At 34.7% G+C, this 16,928-nt stretch overlaps 1 protein-coding gene across 6 annotated transcripts in view; it reads right to left on the bottom strand.

Moving 5' to 3' along the window:
- The window catches only part of BRCA2 (BRCA2 DNA repair associated), a 95,234-nt gene that overhangs the window by 55,432 nt on the left and 22,874 nt on the right, over positions 1 to 16,928 (bottom strand). For all 6 annotated transcript variants that reach the window (XM_012465527.3, XM_012465529.3, XM_012465528.3 and 3 more), the window contains exons 11-13: positions 10,519 to 15,405; positions 8,357 to 8,452; positions 3,824 to 3,893 (exon numbers count right to left, since the gene is read on the bottom strand). In XM_012465527.3, the coding sequence (XP_012320950.2) occupies positions 3,824 to 3,893; positions 8,357 to 8,452; positions 10,519 to 15,405 (5,053 nt within the window). The remainder of the gene's footprint in view (positions 1 to 3,823; positions 3,894 to 8,356; positions 8,453 to 10,518; positions 15,406 to 16,928) is intronic.

Raw genomic sequence — 16,928 nt, 5'->3', positions numbered from 1 at the left:
TCCTGACACCGTACACTAAAATTAACTGCAGATGGATTAAAGACTTAAACATAAGACCTAACACCATAAAAACCCTAGAAGAAAACCTAGGCAAAACCATGTAGGACATAGGCTTAGGCAAGGACTTCATGACTAAAACACCAAAAGCATTGGCAACAAAAGCCAAAATAGACAAATGGGATCTAATTAAACTCCAGAGCTTCTTATACAGCAAAAGAAGCAATCATTAGAGTGAACTGGCAACCAACAGAATGGGAAGAAATTTTTGCCATCTACCCATCTGACAAAGGGCTAACATCCAGAATCTATAAAGAGCTAAAACAGATTTACAAGAAAAAAACAAACAAACCCATTCAAAAATGGGCAAAGGATATGAATAGACACTTTCAGAAGACGACATATATGAGGCCAACAAACATATGAAAAAATGCTCATCATCACTGGTCATTAGAGAAATGCAAATCAAAACCACTTTGAGATACCATCTCACACCAGTTACAATGGCGATCATTAAAAAATCTGGAAACAATAGATGCTGGAGAGGATGTGGAGAAATAGGAACACTTTTACACTGTTAGTGGGAGTGTAAATTAGTTCAACCATTGTGGAAGACAATGTGGCAATTCCTCAGGACCTAGAAACTCCATTTGACCCAGCAATCCCATTACTGGGTATATATCCAAAGGATGATAAATCATTCTGTTATAAAGACACATACACAGGTATGTTCATTGTGGCACTGTTTACAATAGCAAAGACCTAGAACCAACCCAAACGCCCATTGATGATAGACTGAACAAGGAAAATGTGTCACATATACACCATGGAATACTATGCAGCCATAAAAAACAATGAGTTTGTGTCCTTTGTAGGGACATGGATGAACTTGGAAACCATCATTCTCAGCAAACTGACACAAGAACAGAAAATCAAACACTGCATGTTCTCACTCATAGGCGGGTGCTGAACAATGAGAACACATGGACACAGGGAGGGGAGCATCACACACTGGGGTCTGTTGCGGAGGCCAAGGGAGGGACAGCAGGGGGGTAGGGATTTCGGGAGGGTAACATGGGGAGAAATGCCAGATATAGGTGATGGGGATGGAGGCAGCAAACCACATTGCCATGTATGTATCTATGCAACAATCCTTCATGTTCTGCACATGTACCCCAGAACCTAAAGTGCAATAAAATATATTTTAAAAATAAATAAATAAAAGAAAAAAAAAAGAAATGAAGCCAATTCCAAGCTTTTGAGACTTGAGTGTAAAATCATTGGTTCTCTGCTGTCCCCACCACCAGCTTCTAATCAGTTTTCTTCTGCATGCTTTGAGAAATTTAGTCATTTTGTTATTTCCTACTTTCCTTGTTTGTGTGTGTGTGTGTGTGTGTGTGTCTCCAATGACGTTGTGGTAAAAGTTTGGAAGGCAAACAAAGTAGATGGGTATGTTCAAGTCACCATCTTTTTCTTTTTTTTTTTTGAGACAGAGTTTCACTCTGTCGCCCAGGCTGGAGTGCAGTGGTGTGATCTCACTGCAACCTCCACCTTAAAGGTTCAAGGGATTCTCGTGCCTCAGCCTCCGTAGTAGCTGGGATTACCGGCATGTGCCACCATGCCTGGGTAAATTTTGTATTTTCAGTAGAGACTCGATTTTACTATGTTTGCCTTGAACTCCTGGCCTCAAGTGATCCACCCACCTCAGCCTCCCAACGTGCTGGGATTACAGGTATGAGCCACCATGCCTGGCCTCAATTCACCATCTTTCTAAGAAGTTTCCTGATACATTAAAACATGCAGGTACTGCTTTATTTTTATCCTGAAGGCAAACTCTTCCAAAGTCTATCTTCTTTAGTTCCAAAGCAGTCTAGCTGCCTTTCTAGACTTAACACAACTACAACTCTGGGATCTCCTTTCAATATCATCCTGAGAGCTCCCTTTGCCTCTCTTCTATATTGAATTCCTGTTTCTTAAGTCATATACCTTCCTCCTTCTTGGTTTATGCATTTGTTTTGGTTAGTTTCCTGAGAAAAGTACACTAGAGATCTTTTACTACTTCACTTGTGAAAATGTCTACCCTCACACTTAATTCAGATTCTAGGCTGGAAATCATTTTTCCTCAGTATTTTGAAGGCACTGCTCTGTATTATATAAGATTACAGTCTTCTAGATTCCATCATTGATAAGAGAATTTATACTATTATGACTTGGAACAATTTAAAGCCTAACTTCTCCCCCCTCTAATGAATTTAAGGTTCCTGTCTGCCTCTATTATTCTAAAATTTCATAAGAATGTGCCTTACTGTGGGTCATTTTTACTTGTGTGCTCAGTCAGTGAGCCCTTTTAATTAAGGAAACTCACGTCCTTTAATACTAGTAAAACTTTTGAAATTACATATTTATTTTAAAATTTCTTTCTTCATTTCTCTTCTGTGCCTTGCTTCTCAAACTCTGTATTTTCAGATGATAGACTCACAGGATTGACTTTTCATACTTTTTTCATCTCTTTTGTCATTTTATTCTGTATTCTGGGAACTTTCATTATTCTTCTACTATTTCTACTGAGTTAATTTATTTGTGCTATCATACTTTTAATTTCTAAGAGCCTTTTATAGCAACTTGTTCTTCTTTTAAGGCTGTATTCTCTTTTCTTATCTAAGAATATTAGTAAGTTTTTATGAAGTTTTCTTCTCCTTGCATGATCTATTTCCTCTGGGTTCCTTTCTGGTATGGATTTTGTATTTTGGCGACTATATTTCATAGTAGCTTTCTTCCAATGACTAATTATCTTTGACTATCTTTTCTTATTTAAAAGTGAAGCACTAAGTAGCTTCATGGAAGCTCTGTGCGTGTCAACAGTTGACTTACTGTCTGATGACTGGCTATACTGTTTCATCTGAGAATCCTCAACTGTCAGTATTCTTTGGTCTTTTGTACTGGGCCAGTCATATTCCCTAGATAAAAAAATCTTCCAGTCTCATGCCTAGTGGGCCTGCCTGCCAGAATTTGGGAACCAAGTGTGGGAAGGAGGCTAGGTTTCACTGCTTGATATACAGATTTTTAACTACTCTTTCATTTTAGTATCTTTCCCTTAATTGTGCCTGGTGTCCCCTCCCCTTAGTCCAGCTTCAATTCAGAATTCTCTGAATTCGTCTTTTTAAAAAAACAAACTTCTGATCTCCTGGCAGAAGGATAACCGCCTATTTGCAGTGGGGGACGAAATATAGATGTTTCTTAAAGAGAATTTCAACTAATCTTCCTATTTTCTACTTCACCTTCACAAGTACATGTTGCTGCCAATTTGAATCTTTCTCAGGTTCTTTAGGGGAAAGTGTCTCTGTTTGCTCTAGTGTCAGGTTTTAGCTTTCACATGCTTACAAGTCCTTCATATTTTTGGCTTCTAAACTTTTGTTGTTGTTTCTTCTGGTCATTGTCCTTGGGAATTATACATTAAGAAAATTATCTTAGTACTCTCAGTAAGATTTAGAGAGAGAGGAGAGGTAAAAGGATATTTTTAATATCTGTAATCTTTTTGTTAATTGATTTTGAGCAACTTTCTTAATTCCTCTCAACCTTAGCACTTCATTCATAAAATGAATTAAATGTTTGTCTACTTTACCATAAAATTTAAAAACAAAATAATCATATGAACAGCACTGTAAAATACTACCAAAGTACAGAATTAGTTCATCCTGATACAGGCTTTCAAAAAGGGAAGTATTAACTTCTTAATATCATTACTTTTAGAAATGTTCATTTTTTAAAAACCAGACTTTTCTCATACTATATTAGTTGAATCTAGAAAAATTTAAACATGTCTTACCAAAAGGGTACACAGGTAATCGGCTCTAAAGAAACGTGATGCATAAACAATCTTCTATCTTTTATTGTGCCTAGGAAACAATTATTTTATATTACACATTAGTAAAAACGTAGGAGAATATCCATGTTACTGTAAATTTTTTTTTACATCTGATAGCAACTCATACTGTAAATATTTACACAAAAAATTAAGACAACTATAGACTTTAAAATTTTTCAGTGAATGGATGTTTAATAAATATGAAAATGACTGATTCACAAATTGATAATGACTACGCACCAAATAACTCACAGTACAAACATACAACAGAAATGTGTATAAATTTAGTCAGCTGACGTTAACAATCATAACTTGAAGGTTTTAGCTAATTTCCGATGCAAATACCAAATTTAAAATTTAGTCTTACGAAGGTTTAAAAGCTAAGCTTTAGATATTGCTCACAGTATGTAACTTGTACCTATTATATCTTCAGTTAAGTCCACTAGTTGGAAATTGGTTGAATAAACTAGAATACACTGATATAGCCACCATATGATCATAAAAAAGAATGAAGAAGATCTCTATATACTCATTATGGAGTCATCTCCAAATAATTCTTAAGTAAACAACAACCAAAAAACAAGGAGCAAAACGGTGCATATACTGTATCTTTTGAGTAAGAAAGAGCAATGAGAATATATATATATATTTATTTTTATTAAAAAGAATCCTGAAAAAAACCACCAAAAGATTACCTACAGTGAGCAAGAAGTGGGAAAATAAAAACTCTATACTTTTTTGTAGTTCTGATAAATAAACTATGTAATGTTTTGTTTATTCAAATGTAAAATTAAATTAGAAAAGCCAAATCCTAAAATTGAAAACAAATGGAAAAAAACGAATCTAACCTAATTTATCAAATTGGTAACCACATCCAGAAGAATTATTTTGAGTGACGTTTGAACATAGTATTTTGACTACACATCCTTAATGATATATGGGGTTGAATATCCCTAATGTGAAAATTCAAAATGCTCCCAAATCTGAAACTTTTCGAATATCAACATAAGGCCAGTAGAAAATTCCACACCTGACCTCATGTGATGGATCACAGTTTAAATTTTGTCTAATGTAAGAATTATTTAAAATATTGTATAAAATTACTTTCAAGTTATGTGTATAAGGTGTTTACAAAACTTAAATGATTTTGTGGTTAGACTTGAGACCTATCCCCAGATATCTCATTAAGTATTGTATATGCAAGTATTTCAAAATCTGATATCTGAAATAGTCCTGGTCTCAAGCATTTCAGATAATGGAAACTAAACCTATATATTCTAAGAACAAAAACTGCAAACAATTCTTACATTTTCCTTAGTAGTTTTATTATCAGTAGTTAATACTGATATTGTGAATTTGGATTATTATGTATATACTATAGGACAATGATTCTCAAGAAATGATTGGTGGAATCCTGTGAGGTATCTACAACCATTTTAGGGAATCCAAGCTGTCAAAACTGTCTTTTTAGAAAGATGTTATCTCTGTCCTTTTCACTGTGTTGACATTTATACTGTTAGTGTATTACATTTGCATACTTTAGTGTGTTTCTCAAGAATACACACTTACATGATTGAGTTGTGAGCTGTACTAGCCACTTTTTCATGAAGTATCTTTTACTTGAAATAACTAACAAACTACAGTTACTCTGACTTGGATATTTGGCAGACATCTTTTCAAAAATGAATGAAAATGAGCTTGTCAACTACAAGAAAAATAAGTGACAATACTTATTGCCAGGGGGAAAAATTCAAGCTTTTAGATGAAAATTAGAATTTTTGGGAAGCTTAATCTGGCTTTGTAAGTTTGATAGCTTTCTACTACTTACAACTTTTCTAATCGGTAATGGCATCAATGAAAGTGTTTAATACTGCATAATAAAACTGTCAACTTTTGGAAGATCTGCATAACTCAGTGAACTCATATCTTCCAAATGACCAATGCATAATATTACAAATTTCAACGTTAATCAATTTACATTTCTAATATTGTAAATATCAACAGATATATTCCACATAAACAAATCCTCTTTTGGGTCCTCAATAATTTTAAGAGTATAAAGAGGTCCTTGACCAGGCACAGTGGCTCATGGTTATAATCCCAGCACTTTGGGAGGCCAAGGTGGGTGATCACCTGAGGTCAAGACCAGCCTGGCCAACATGGTAAAACCTTGTCTCTATTAAAAATACAAAAATTAGCCAGGCATGGTGGCGGGAGCCTGTAATTCCAGCTACTTGAGAGGCTAAGGCAGGACAATTGCTTGAACACAGGAGGTGGAGGTTGCAGTGAGCCAAGATTGTGATATTGCACTCCAGCCTGGGCAAAAAAGCAAGACTCTGTCTCAAAAAAAAAAAAAAAAATGAAATGAAAAGAAAAAAAAAGAAAGAAAATCACTGCTACGGGGTAAAGCAAATAAGTAAGTGTGTTAATGTTACTAGAAACCAAGAACTCAGCATTAGAAAAACAATGAGACCAGCAGCAATAGCATACCTAGCACCCAAATTTTATTTTAAAAAGAGTATTAAACCATAGAAAGGATCTTAAGAAAATTAGCTGATTCTAGTACTGTGACAGGAAAATTATAAGGAGATCCTAGGAAATTTTTTTTATGATAATGAAAAATAAACTAACAACTTAACGTGTTGAATCTAGGTGGTGGGTATGTGGACATTCATTATATGTGAGAATGTTAATAAAAAATTAGAAGAAAAACGTCATTCAGTAGCAAGTGGTAGATGATGATTATGCTGAAAAAAAATCATTTGAAAAAATAAAAAATATGATGATCAAATAAACAGTGAATATTTACTGGCTCAAAATAATTCCAAAAGCAGAGTTATGATAATATTTCATGCAATGGTAGGAAGTTAGAATACATCTTCCATTTACTCTTCATAGGACTATGTCAAAACCAATTGTTTCAGAAGGACACGACTTGTATATGTGCCTTATATTGTCTATGTGCCAATATATTATTTATATTGAAGGAATGCCATTCTTTCACTACCTTCAGAGAAGTCACATCTTATACAGCCTCTAAAAATAGCTCATCAAGTAATAATGCAGTAAAAATTTTCCTACCAATTACTTATACATCTCATAAAAAAACAGTAATCACTGTTTTAGTTTTCAACTCTCTTCAGAATTGTGCACACTAAAGATTTGATAACAAGTTGGATGAAAAAAAAAAAGAAATAAACAGTTTTCTAGACATTCAAACCATCCTGTGTTTATAACTTTCAAATTTCTATCAATAATGGGAGACGAGTTTGAAAATTCCAGACGTTCCTTCTTCTTGTGGGATTTACCCTATGTGTTTCAGAACTAAGCATCTTTATAATTATCCTTCACTATATGAACTCTTCCTATCTAAACTCAGAAATACACAACGAGCAGTAGTTACATATGTCATATTTTCAAGCATTCCATGGTATGAACTTTGGATTTCGGCCTAAATGAGACTGGTGCCATAGACAGTTTTAAGTAGCCAAGTAACATGATCTGACCATTGTGTTAGGATGACTGTGTGCAGTGCTAAGAACAGCCTGAAGAAAAGGGGCAAAGGCAAAAGGAGTGAGATCAACTAGAAGCTATGATAGCAGCTTAATGACAGTGGTGGGGGTACAGGTGGAAAGAAGTGATTAAATTCCTCTTATATTTTTGATGGTAGAACCTATAGAACTTGTTGATGGGTTGGTATAAAGTATGAGGAAACAAAAGACTAAGACATTGAGAATGGCACCGCCCCTTGTTGAGAAACTAAAGACAATTAAAAAGTAGGTTTCGGACAGGGATGGAATAAGGAGTTCAGCATTGGCTGCATATTAACTTTAAGATGCATATTAGCAATAGTCAAGATGTATCAAGTAGGCAAATGAATGAGTCTGGAGTTCAAGAACAGGCTAAGGCTGCAGTTATAACTTTGGCAGACAATGAAATTTAGATGGAGAAAAGATGTAAGAACTGACCCCTGGGGCACTCCTGCTTAGAATAAAGAAGAACAGGCATAGAAGACCAAGAAAGAGGGGGTCATGTGGAGGAGAACCAAAAGAATGTGGTGATCTGGCGAAGCCTGATCAACTATATTAAACGTGGCTGAAAGATAAAAGTCAAATGAAGAATGAGAAATGTCCACTGGATTTGGTACCATAGAGATCACTGTGTTATTTAGGAAAGACAGATTTTGCTATAATGCTGTGGGCCAAAAGTCTGACTGGACTCTAAAACCTGAGCTTTAAATATTACCTTTTTACTAAATTCTTATAGCTTTTTAAAAATAAAAAAGTCATTATTTTATCATTTCATGCTTTCCAATTACTTCAGCATATTAGATATTAAAAGGAAAAGTCCACTTAAGATATAAATTTAACAATGAAACCACACTGTAAAATATTTTCCAATACACACACTCAAAAGAACTGAGAAAAATAACTAAGAATATTATATACCATACCTATAAAGGGAGAAAAGATATAAATAAAAAGCAAATTTTACCATCTGGAGTGGTTTTTGAAGCCTTTAAGGATTTTTCTGGATTTTCTATTATCCTGTCAAATTCATTTAACAAGCTTCTTTTGATTGGGGGTTCTCCTAAAAAGAAATATTCCACATATGTTTTTAAAGCAAATAACATCAGTTTTATTTTTCAAAAGCATGTAGTCCATTTTCTTAAAGCTAAAGTATTGACTCTTTAAATGTTAAACAAAAATACATATAACAAAGTGACCTACTCTTTGAAAAGAGAAAATTTCATTTTCAATATTGATTACATTTTTGTTCTGTTTTGATCACTTTAACCACTATTTAATAGGGTCTAGGGATAAACAGATGCTACCAGATGCCACAGATAAGCTACTCTTTAAAAAACTGACACTGAATACACCTCTAGGTTTACTGGCAATAAGGTCCAACAAAATTTCTTCAAATAAACTTTTTTTTTGTGGGGGGTGGAGGCAGCCATTAAACTCAAGGAGGAATTTATTATGTAGGTCCTTGAATTAGAGTTAAGAGGCTTTTTTAAAATCACCAAATTACATTAAAGTACTAGTAACAGAACCATTTCTTTTTTAAAAATTCTACAGAGGCAAAGAGGGTAAGATTAAACCATAACTCAAGGTAGGCATTTCCATGTTATGCTAAGATAATATATGCTTTATTACAGTAAATTTGTATAATTTAATAAGTAAAAATGTCCATGCAAGAGAAACTCAAACTTTTAACAGTAATTAGGAGGTTTTGTTAAAAGAGTTTCAAATTTTCTAGAGAAACTCAAACTTTTAACAATAATTAGCAGGTATTAGATCATTATAAATTGGTTTAATTGTTTAACAGTGACCTGTACTGTTCCAGTAACCAGAAGCTGACTATGCTATTTACCTATATGCAACAGAAACAAGGGAAATTAAATAGTAACACTGTTGAAAGCATTTACAAGTCTAAATTATTTTTTTCCCTAGGTAGAAGGTCAATACACTTCAGTATACCACAAAAACAGAGTGAGTTGCTATAAATAAAGCCGTTATTTTCCACAAAAGAATTACAAATATCTTAGTTATTTAAGAACTAGTTATTTGAGATTATCCACTGAAATGTTGGATTTTGGCATTTGCTTTAATTATAACTAATCAACAGATTTAATTATTTAAGATTATTACCAGTCAGATACACTAATCAAAACACACACACACACACACACACACACCCAAAACCAAATACACACCTGGTTAACCTAATATAGTCATTTGCCACATAATGACATTTTGGTCAACAACAGACCGCAAATAAAATGGTCATCCTATAAGATTTTAATAGTGGTCCCGTAAGATTTTTTTTTTTTTTTTTTTGAGATGGAGTCTTGCTCTGTCGCCCAGGTGGGAATGCAGTGGTAAGATCTCAGCTCACTGTAACCTTCACCTCCCAGATTCAAGCCATTCTCCTGCCTCAACCTCCCTAGCTTGAGGTTAAAATTAGCTGGGTGGGCGTTGTGGCACTAGCTGAGATTACAGGTGTGCGCCACCACACCCAGCTAATTTTTGTATTTTTAGTAGAGACAGGGTTTTGCCAAGTTGGCCAGGCTGATCTTGAACTACTGACCTCAGGTGATCCGCCTGCCTCAGCCTCCCAAAGTGCTGGGATTACAGGCGTGAGTCATCACACCAGGCCCTTGTGGGAGGTGCTATTTGCATATAGATAAGGAAGCTGAAGCTATGTAATTAGTGTAACTAGTATATATTACCCAGTAAGTGGTATAACCAGAAAACAACTTTTAAAGTTCATACAAATCAGAGTCAGAACCTGCTATGTATATGAAAACAGTTAAGTTAGTATTACGCAGGTTTTGTTAAAAGAATTTCAAATTTTCTAGAGAAACTCAAACTTTTAACAGTAATTTCTCCATTATTACACTAATAATCTTTTAAAAACACATTAGGAGACCCTTAAAACATGATTTCTTGGTATACAGATTCAGAGATACCGAATCTGTATACAGATATTAAATCTGTGTATCTGTATATCAAATCATACTCCCCAAAACTACACAAAAATGGCTGAAAAAACATAGTTTATAACACTCTAATTGTTAGCACACCAAGTCTACTGAACGAACACTTTAAAAACAGTGATTAGCAATAGAAAAGGTAAAAATGAATACTTACCCACTGAGATAATGGCCTCTCTTCTTCTTTTTCCAATTCTTGAATTTGACAAAACCATTTCGTCATTTTTGGGACATGTAAAAAGAGAGTGCGTGGCATGACTTGGCAGTTCAGAATCTATCAGTTCATCATCTTCCATAAAAGCTTTAGCAATCTCTACTGCTTCTGTTTCAAAGTAGTTTTCTGAGTCTTTGGAGTAAGTAGAACCAACTTCTGTATTTGTTTTCAAAGAAACATCAGAGAAAGTTTCAGTTTTACCAATTTCCATTTTTAGGTTTTCAAGTGAAGCCTGTTCTTTTCCCAAAACATGAATGTTTTCAACAAGTGAGACTTCGGTTCCTAATACCAAATGTTGTTTGTCTTGTTTAAACTGAGAGAGATATGGAGAAACTTTAATAGAGTGATTATGTTCTGAAGAACCACCTTCAACATTAAAGTTATTTGATAATTTAAATTCTTTACTGCAGGTTTTCTCCATTTCTGAGTTTACACAGTGCTCTGGGATTCTCTTAACACCACAAGGAAGTATTTTTGACACATTTTGTCTAGATGTAGGTGAATGAACTGAACTATGCTCAGTTCTGATTAAATTAAATTCCTCTAACATTCCCTTAACTTTGTGTAAGCCACTTTCTGAAATGGAAACTTGCTTTCCACTTGCTGTATTAAATCCAGAAAAAGCAGATGAATTTACCGAATTATATGAAAAGTCTTTTTGAGATGATATCAAATGTTCTGCCGTCTGTGTAGTAGTATTTTCTTCTCTTGTGAGCTGGTCTGAATGTTCATTATTTTTAAACAATACTTTGGAAAAGAGTTGCTTGGTACTATTATCTATCTCAGAAAACACTTGTCTTGCCTTTTGTAATGAAGCATTTGATACCTCTACAGATTTTCCACTTGCTGTGCTAAAAATCCCACAAGTATTTGTAGACGAGACTGACTTAGGAAGCTTCCCCATACTAAATTTATATATATCTGAAGTTTCCAAACTAACATCACAAGGTGGTATTTTAGAAACTTTCTCCACTCCAGACATTTTTTGGTTATGTTGTGAAATTTCTTCACTTTGAATGTCAGCAAAAACCTTATGTGAATGCACGCTACGTTCATCATTATCTGAAGAATTATGAAAAATATCCTCTGAATCATTCAAAGCCTTGTAACAACCTGCCAGAATTTTTGTTGGGCAATTATTTGATTTATTCTCAGTGTTTTCCTTAATTACTTTACTGGAACTGTCTGTAAATATCTCTTTCACTTTTTTAATTGCTTCATGTGAAACACAAACTATTTTACCACTGGCTGTACTAAATGCATGCGGCCCTACCTCAAAATTATTACAATTAGATACGGACAATTTAATGGCTGCATTTTTACTTTTGCAGGGTGAAGAGCTAGTCACAAGTTCCTCAACACAAATATCTTCATTTATAATTTGCGGGTATGCATTTGCATCTTTCACATTGGATGTTACTTTGGAAAAACTAGTGTTTTTTTGGTCTTCAACATTCTTCACTACTGGCTCAATACCAGAATCAAGTTTATTTTTTGAGAGATATCCTGAATCATTAAATACCTCATCAGAATGGCAGGAATAGCTGTTAGACATGCTACTGTTACTTAAATAAGTATCTTGCTTTTTGGAGAGATGATTTTTGTTAGCTTCAGTTATAGTATTGTTGGAATTATTTTCATCAAAAGAATTTCCTACATAATCTACAGTATTTATTTTTTCTGGTTGATCATCAAATTCTCCTTCTCTAAGCCATTTTTTTGCTTCAAGTGATGAAGCCTGACTCACAGAAGTTTTTCTACTACAATTTGTGTCAAAAGCTAAGGCTGAATTTTCAATGACTGAGTAAGGGGACTGACTCGTGTAACAAGTTGCAGGACTTTTTGCTGTTTCTTTTTCTACATTTTCATGTTCTTTAACTTTCAAAAAGATACTTTCAGATGTTTTGAGACTTTCAGTATGTCTATATAAATTATCACTTAGGAGCTTAGGTGGCACCACAGTCTCAATAGAAACAAGATTTTTATCATTACTGAGAGAATTCTGCATTTTTTCACGCTTTGGAGTAGTTGCTATCTCAATTGTCTCACACACAAATTCAAGGTCTTTATAGGCCTCTCTGTACTTTAGGGCCTTTGCCCCTTGATGGCCTTGCTCTTTTTCATCAAAAAGGTTTTTCACTTTGTCCAAAGATTCCTTTGCAAATTTAACCTTTTTCCCACTAGCTGTGTGAAAACCCAACAGGGTAGGTTCTTTGATCTTTTCAGTATCACTTTTGGGTTGTTCCTGGATGGTCACTAGCTGATTTCCAGTGCCAACTGGGATACTTTCTTTCAGTGTTTTGTTTTTAACTATGTCTGTTTCCTCATGACTTAGAATGTCCATTTTGTTCTTTCTTATGTCAGAATGCAATTTAGAATTTAAGGAAAAGTTATGCAATTCTTCTGGTTTCTGATCAAAGAAATTTACAACTTTCTTAAATGACTCTTTGGAGACACTAATATTTTTCCCACTTGCTGTCTGAAAAGATATATCAAAAGTCTCAAAATCTTTTATATTTTGCTCTATTTTAGTAGCAGTTAACTGTTCTTTATTTGAAGTATTATCATCACATGTTTCTTGAGCTTTTACAACTTCCAAAAAAGTTAAATCTGACAAACCTTCTTTAATCTGAGGGTTTCCCTCCTTCATAAACTGGCCAGATAATTTAAGATAGATGTTGCGCTGATTAGTCAGTGGCAAGTCATTTTCATCTTTATGAATATCAACAGTATCATTTTTACCGGAATCACTGCCATCAAATTCTAAGTTATGAGTATTTCTACTGGCAGCAGTATATTTATCTTCATTTGCAATATTTTTCTTGTAATTTTCAGTAATTTCTTCAACAAAAGTGCCAGTAGTCATTTCATTATTTTGTAATATTAGTTGGCATTCATTATTTTTCTCATTATGATTTTCTAACTTAAACATTGAAACAACAGAATCATGACATTTACTTGAAGATAAACTTATTGGATCTACTCCTGTAGAAGTTTCCTCACTAATATTCTCAATATCACTAAACAGTTTCACAGCTTTTTGCAGAGCATCAGCAGAAACATTCAGTTTTATGCCATGAGCAGAATAAAAGCCTCTAAACTCCACTTCATTTTCATCTGTAAGATAACCAGATGTACTTTTGTTACAGTCATTTTTCAACAAGCCAGCAAACTTTTGTTTAATTCCAACTGTACCTTCAAATTGCTTGCTGCTGTCTACCTGACCAATTGATGGTGCATTCATTATGAGATGAAGATCAGCATCTCTGTATTCTCCAGAAGTGGTATTTAAGATAGTCATCTGGTTTTCAGGTACTTCAAACGTATTATCCTGCAATATGTAGCTTGGTTTTCTAAACTGTGTAAATTCAAACTGACTTCCTGATTCTTCTAATATAGTAGAAAGTTCTGTAATTTCTGCCTTTTGGCTAGGTGTTAAGTTATGGTTTGAATTAAAATCCTCCTTTGAAAATAACATCTGAGGGGTTGTAAGACTATTTTTACCAACTACACTACTCTGTGCATGTGCAGATACAGTCTTAATTGACTGAGGCTTGCTTAGTTTCTTTTGATTATCTAATGCCAAGGTATTTACAATTTCAACACAAGCTAAACTAGTAGGATATTGTTCTTCGATATCTCTGAAGAGCATTTTGCTTTTCTTAATGTTATGTTCAGAGAGCTTGATTTCCTTATTTGAAGCTGTTCTGAAGCTACCTCCAAAACTGTGATTTGAAATTGGATGTAAGAGTCCTGCCCTTTTGTCCTTGTAATCATTATTTTTGTTTGGTATTTTATCTATATTCAAGGAGATGTCTGATTTTAAATCTTGACCTAGAGTCATTTCTAGATGCTGCTTTACACTATTTTTTTTCTCCTCTGCAAGATCATAAACTATATTTGATGAGTCTAAATCTATTTTAACTGACACTTGGGTTGCTTGTTTATCAACTATGTCTGCATATAATACCATGGTAGAGTTCTTGAAAATGGGTTTGTTTACACAAGTCAAGTCCACTTCATGAAGTTCCTTAGTATTTTCTAAAGCAAAAGTATTCCTTTCACTAGCTACTTGGAAGGCAAAATTATTCTCATTGTCTTCAGAGTCTGGATTGACAGTCATTTTTGAAATTAAAGTAGTTTCTTCTTGATCTTTTTGGATTACTCTTAGATTTGTGTTTTGGTTGAATTGTACATATCTTGAAGGTGATGCTACTATTATGTATTTTTCAGGTGGCAACAGCTCAATGTTTTTAGAAGTTTCATTTAAAGTATGTACATCTTGATTATTTTCCATGGGAATATTTTTGGTTAATTCAAAATCAGCTTCACAATTGTTACATTTGAGCTCATCTGAAATTCTGTATGATTCTTTGCCTCTAGAAGTCATGACTAGGTTTGACAGCACATCCTTGGAAGCAGGAGTTAAAATAAGAGTGCTGGCATTTTCATGGTCATGTAAAAGACTTTTCTGGGACTGAAAGTCAGTATCACAATGTTCCATATCTGAATGTTGTACCGGGTGACATGCTGTGGCCAAGACCTCTTCTTTTACATCGTAAACTTTTTTGCTTTTTGGATAATTTTCACACTGTCCTTCCTGCAGGCATGACAGAGAATCAGCTTCTGGGGTAACAAATAACTGTGGTTTTTCCTTATTACATTTTGCTTCTTTATGATCAAGATCCTGAGAAATTATTATATTATTAGAACATGTTTCATTTCTAGAACATTTCCTCAGAATTGTCCCAGAAGAGCTGGTTAAGGACAAAGTTGGTTCTCCAGAATCAAACTGTGAACAGTTTCTTTGGACAGAAGGATGCAATAAACCTAAACATAAAAACACAAAGTGACAAAATTAAAGCAACATCAATCACATTCACTAAATATTTTCACTTAGTTAAAAAGGTAGTGTTTGCGCATGGTGGCTCATGCCTGTAATCCCAGCACTTTTGGGAGGCTGAGGCAGAAAGATTGCTTGAGCTCAGGAGTTCAAGACCAGCCTGGGCAACGTAGTGAGACCATGATTCTATGAAAAATAAAAATTAGCTGGGTGTGGTGGTACATGCCTATGGTGCCAGCTACTCAGGAGGGTGAGGTGCAAGTACTGCTCGAGTCCAGGAGGTTGAGGCTACAGTGAGCTGAGATCACACCAGTGTACTCTAGCCTAGGTAACAGAATGGACACTGTCTCTAAAAATAAAAAGGTAGTGTTCAAAACACAAATTACATGAAAATAAGTGAATGTCAGATTTAAAGCAGAAAGAATCCTAAATATCTTCTATTTTTTAGTTATTACATTTTTTAGCTAAAGATAAATTAAGTTTTCTTTTTTAAAAAGAAAAACTAAGTTGTTTTCTTTTTTAAACAGAAAAACTAAGTTGTTTTTCTTTTTAATAATAGGTATCAACTCAATCAAAATTAGTATCTACGTCAAGGAAGTAGCTAGCTACCATAAACAAAACTCAAAGTAATTTTTTTTTTTTTTTGAGACGGAGTTTCACTTTTGTTACCCAGGCTACAGTGCAATGGCGCAATCTCAGCTCACCGCAACCTCCGCCTCCTGGGTTCAGGCAATTCTGCCTCAGCCTCCTGAGTAGCTGGGATTACAGGCACGCACCACCATGCCCAGCTAATTTTTTGTATTTTTAGTAGAGACGGGGTTTCACCATGTTGACCAGGATGGTCTCGATCTCTTGACCTTGTGATCCACCTGCCTCGGCCTCTCAAAGTGCTGGGATTACAGGCGTGAGCCACCGCGCCCAGCCACTCAAAGTAATTTTTATTGGAAAATAAAATTGAAAAAATTTCATTGCTATTAATAATACTGGTGTATGGCTGGGTGTGGTGGCTCACACCTGTAATCCCAGCACTTTGGGAGGCCAAGGTGGGTGGATCACAAGGTCAGGAGTTCAAGACCAGCCTGGCCAAGATGGTGAAACCCCATCTCTACTAAAAATACAAAAAATTAGCCAGGCATGGTGGCAGGTGCCTGTAATCCCAGCTATTTGGGAGGCTGAGGCAGAGAACTGCTTGAACCCAGGACATGGAGGTTGCAGTGAGCTGAGATCGCACCACTGCACTTCATCCTGGGCAACAGAGCGAGACTGTCTCAAAAACAAAAACAAACAAACAAAAAACTGGTATGAACAGAAAAGGCAGAGAAAAGGAATTAGAAAAGTAACCATTTTCTTAATTCTTTTACATTGAAAAAAACCCACAATTTAAAAAAAACAGGGTCCATATATTCACAGCCTGAAAGATGATATAATCTCAATGATAAAGGCAAATGAGTTAAACTGTTCTGTTAAATTTCTTGACCCTCTGAATTTTCTACTAACAAGTTCTTAATTG

This window comes from Aotus nancymaae, unplaced genomic scaffold (assembly GCF_030222135.1).
Source record: "Aotus nancymaae isolate 86718 unplaced genomic scaffold, 86718_ANA_hifiasm-v0.15.2.pri h1tg000043l, whole genome shotgun sequence".
NCBI classification, from domain to species: domain Eukaryota; kingdom Metazoa; phylum Chordata; class Mammalia; order Primates; family Aotidae; genus Aotus; species Aotus nancymaae.
The sequence above is the reverse complement of the archived record's forward strand: the minus strand, read 5'-3'. Positions and strand labels throughout refer to the sequence as shown.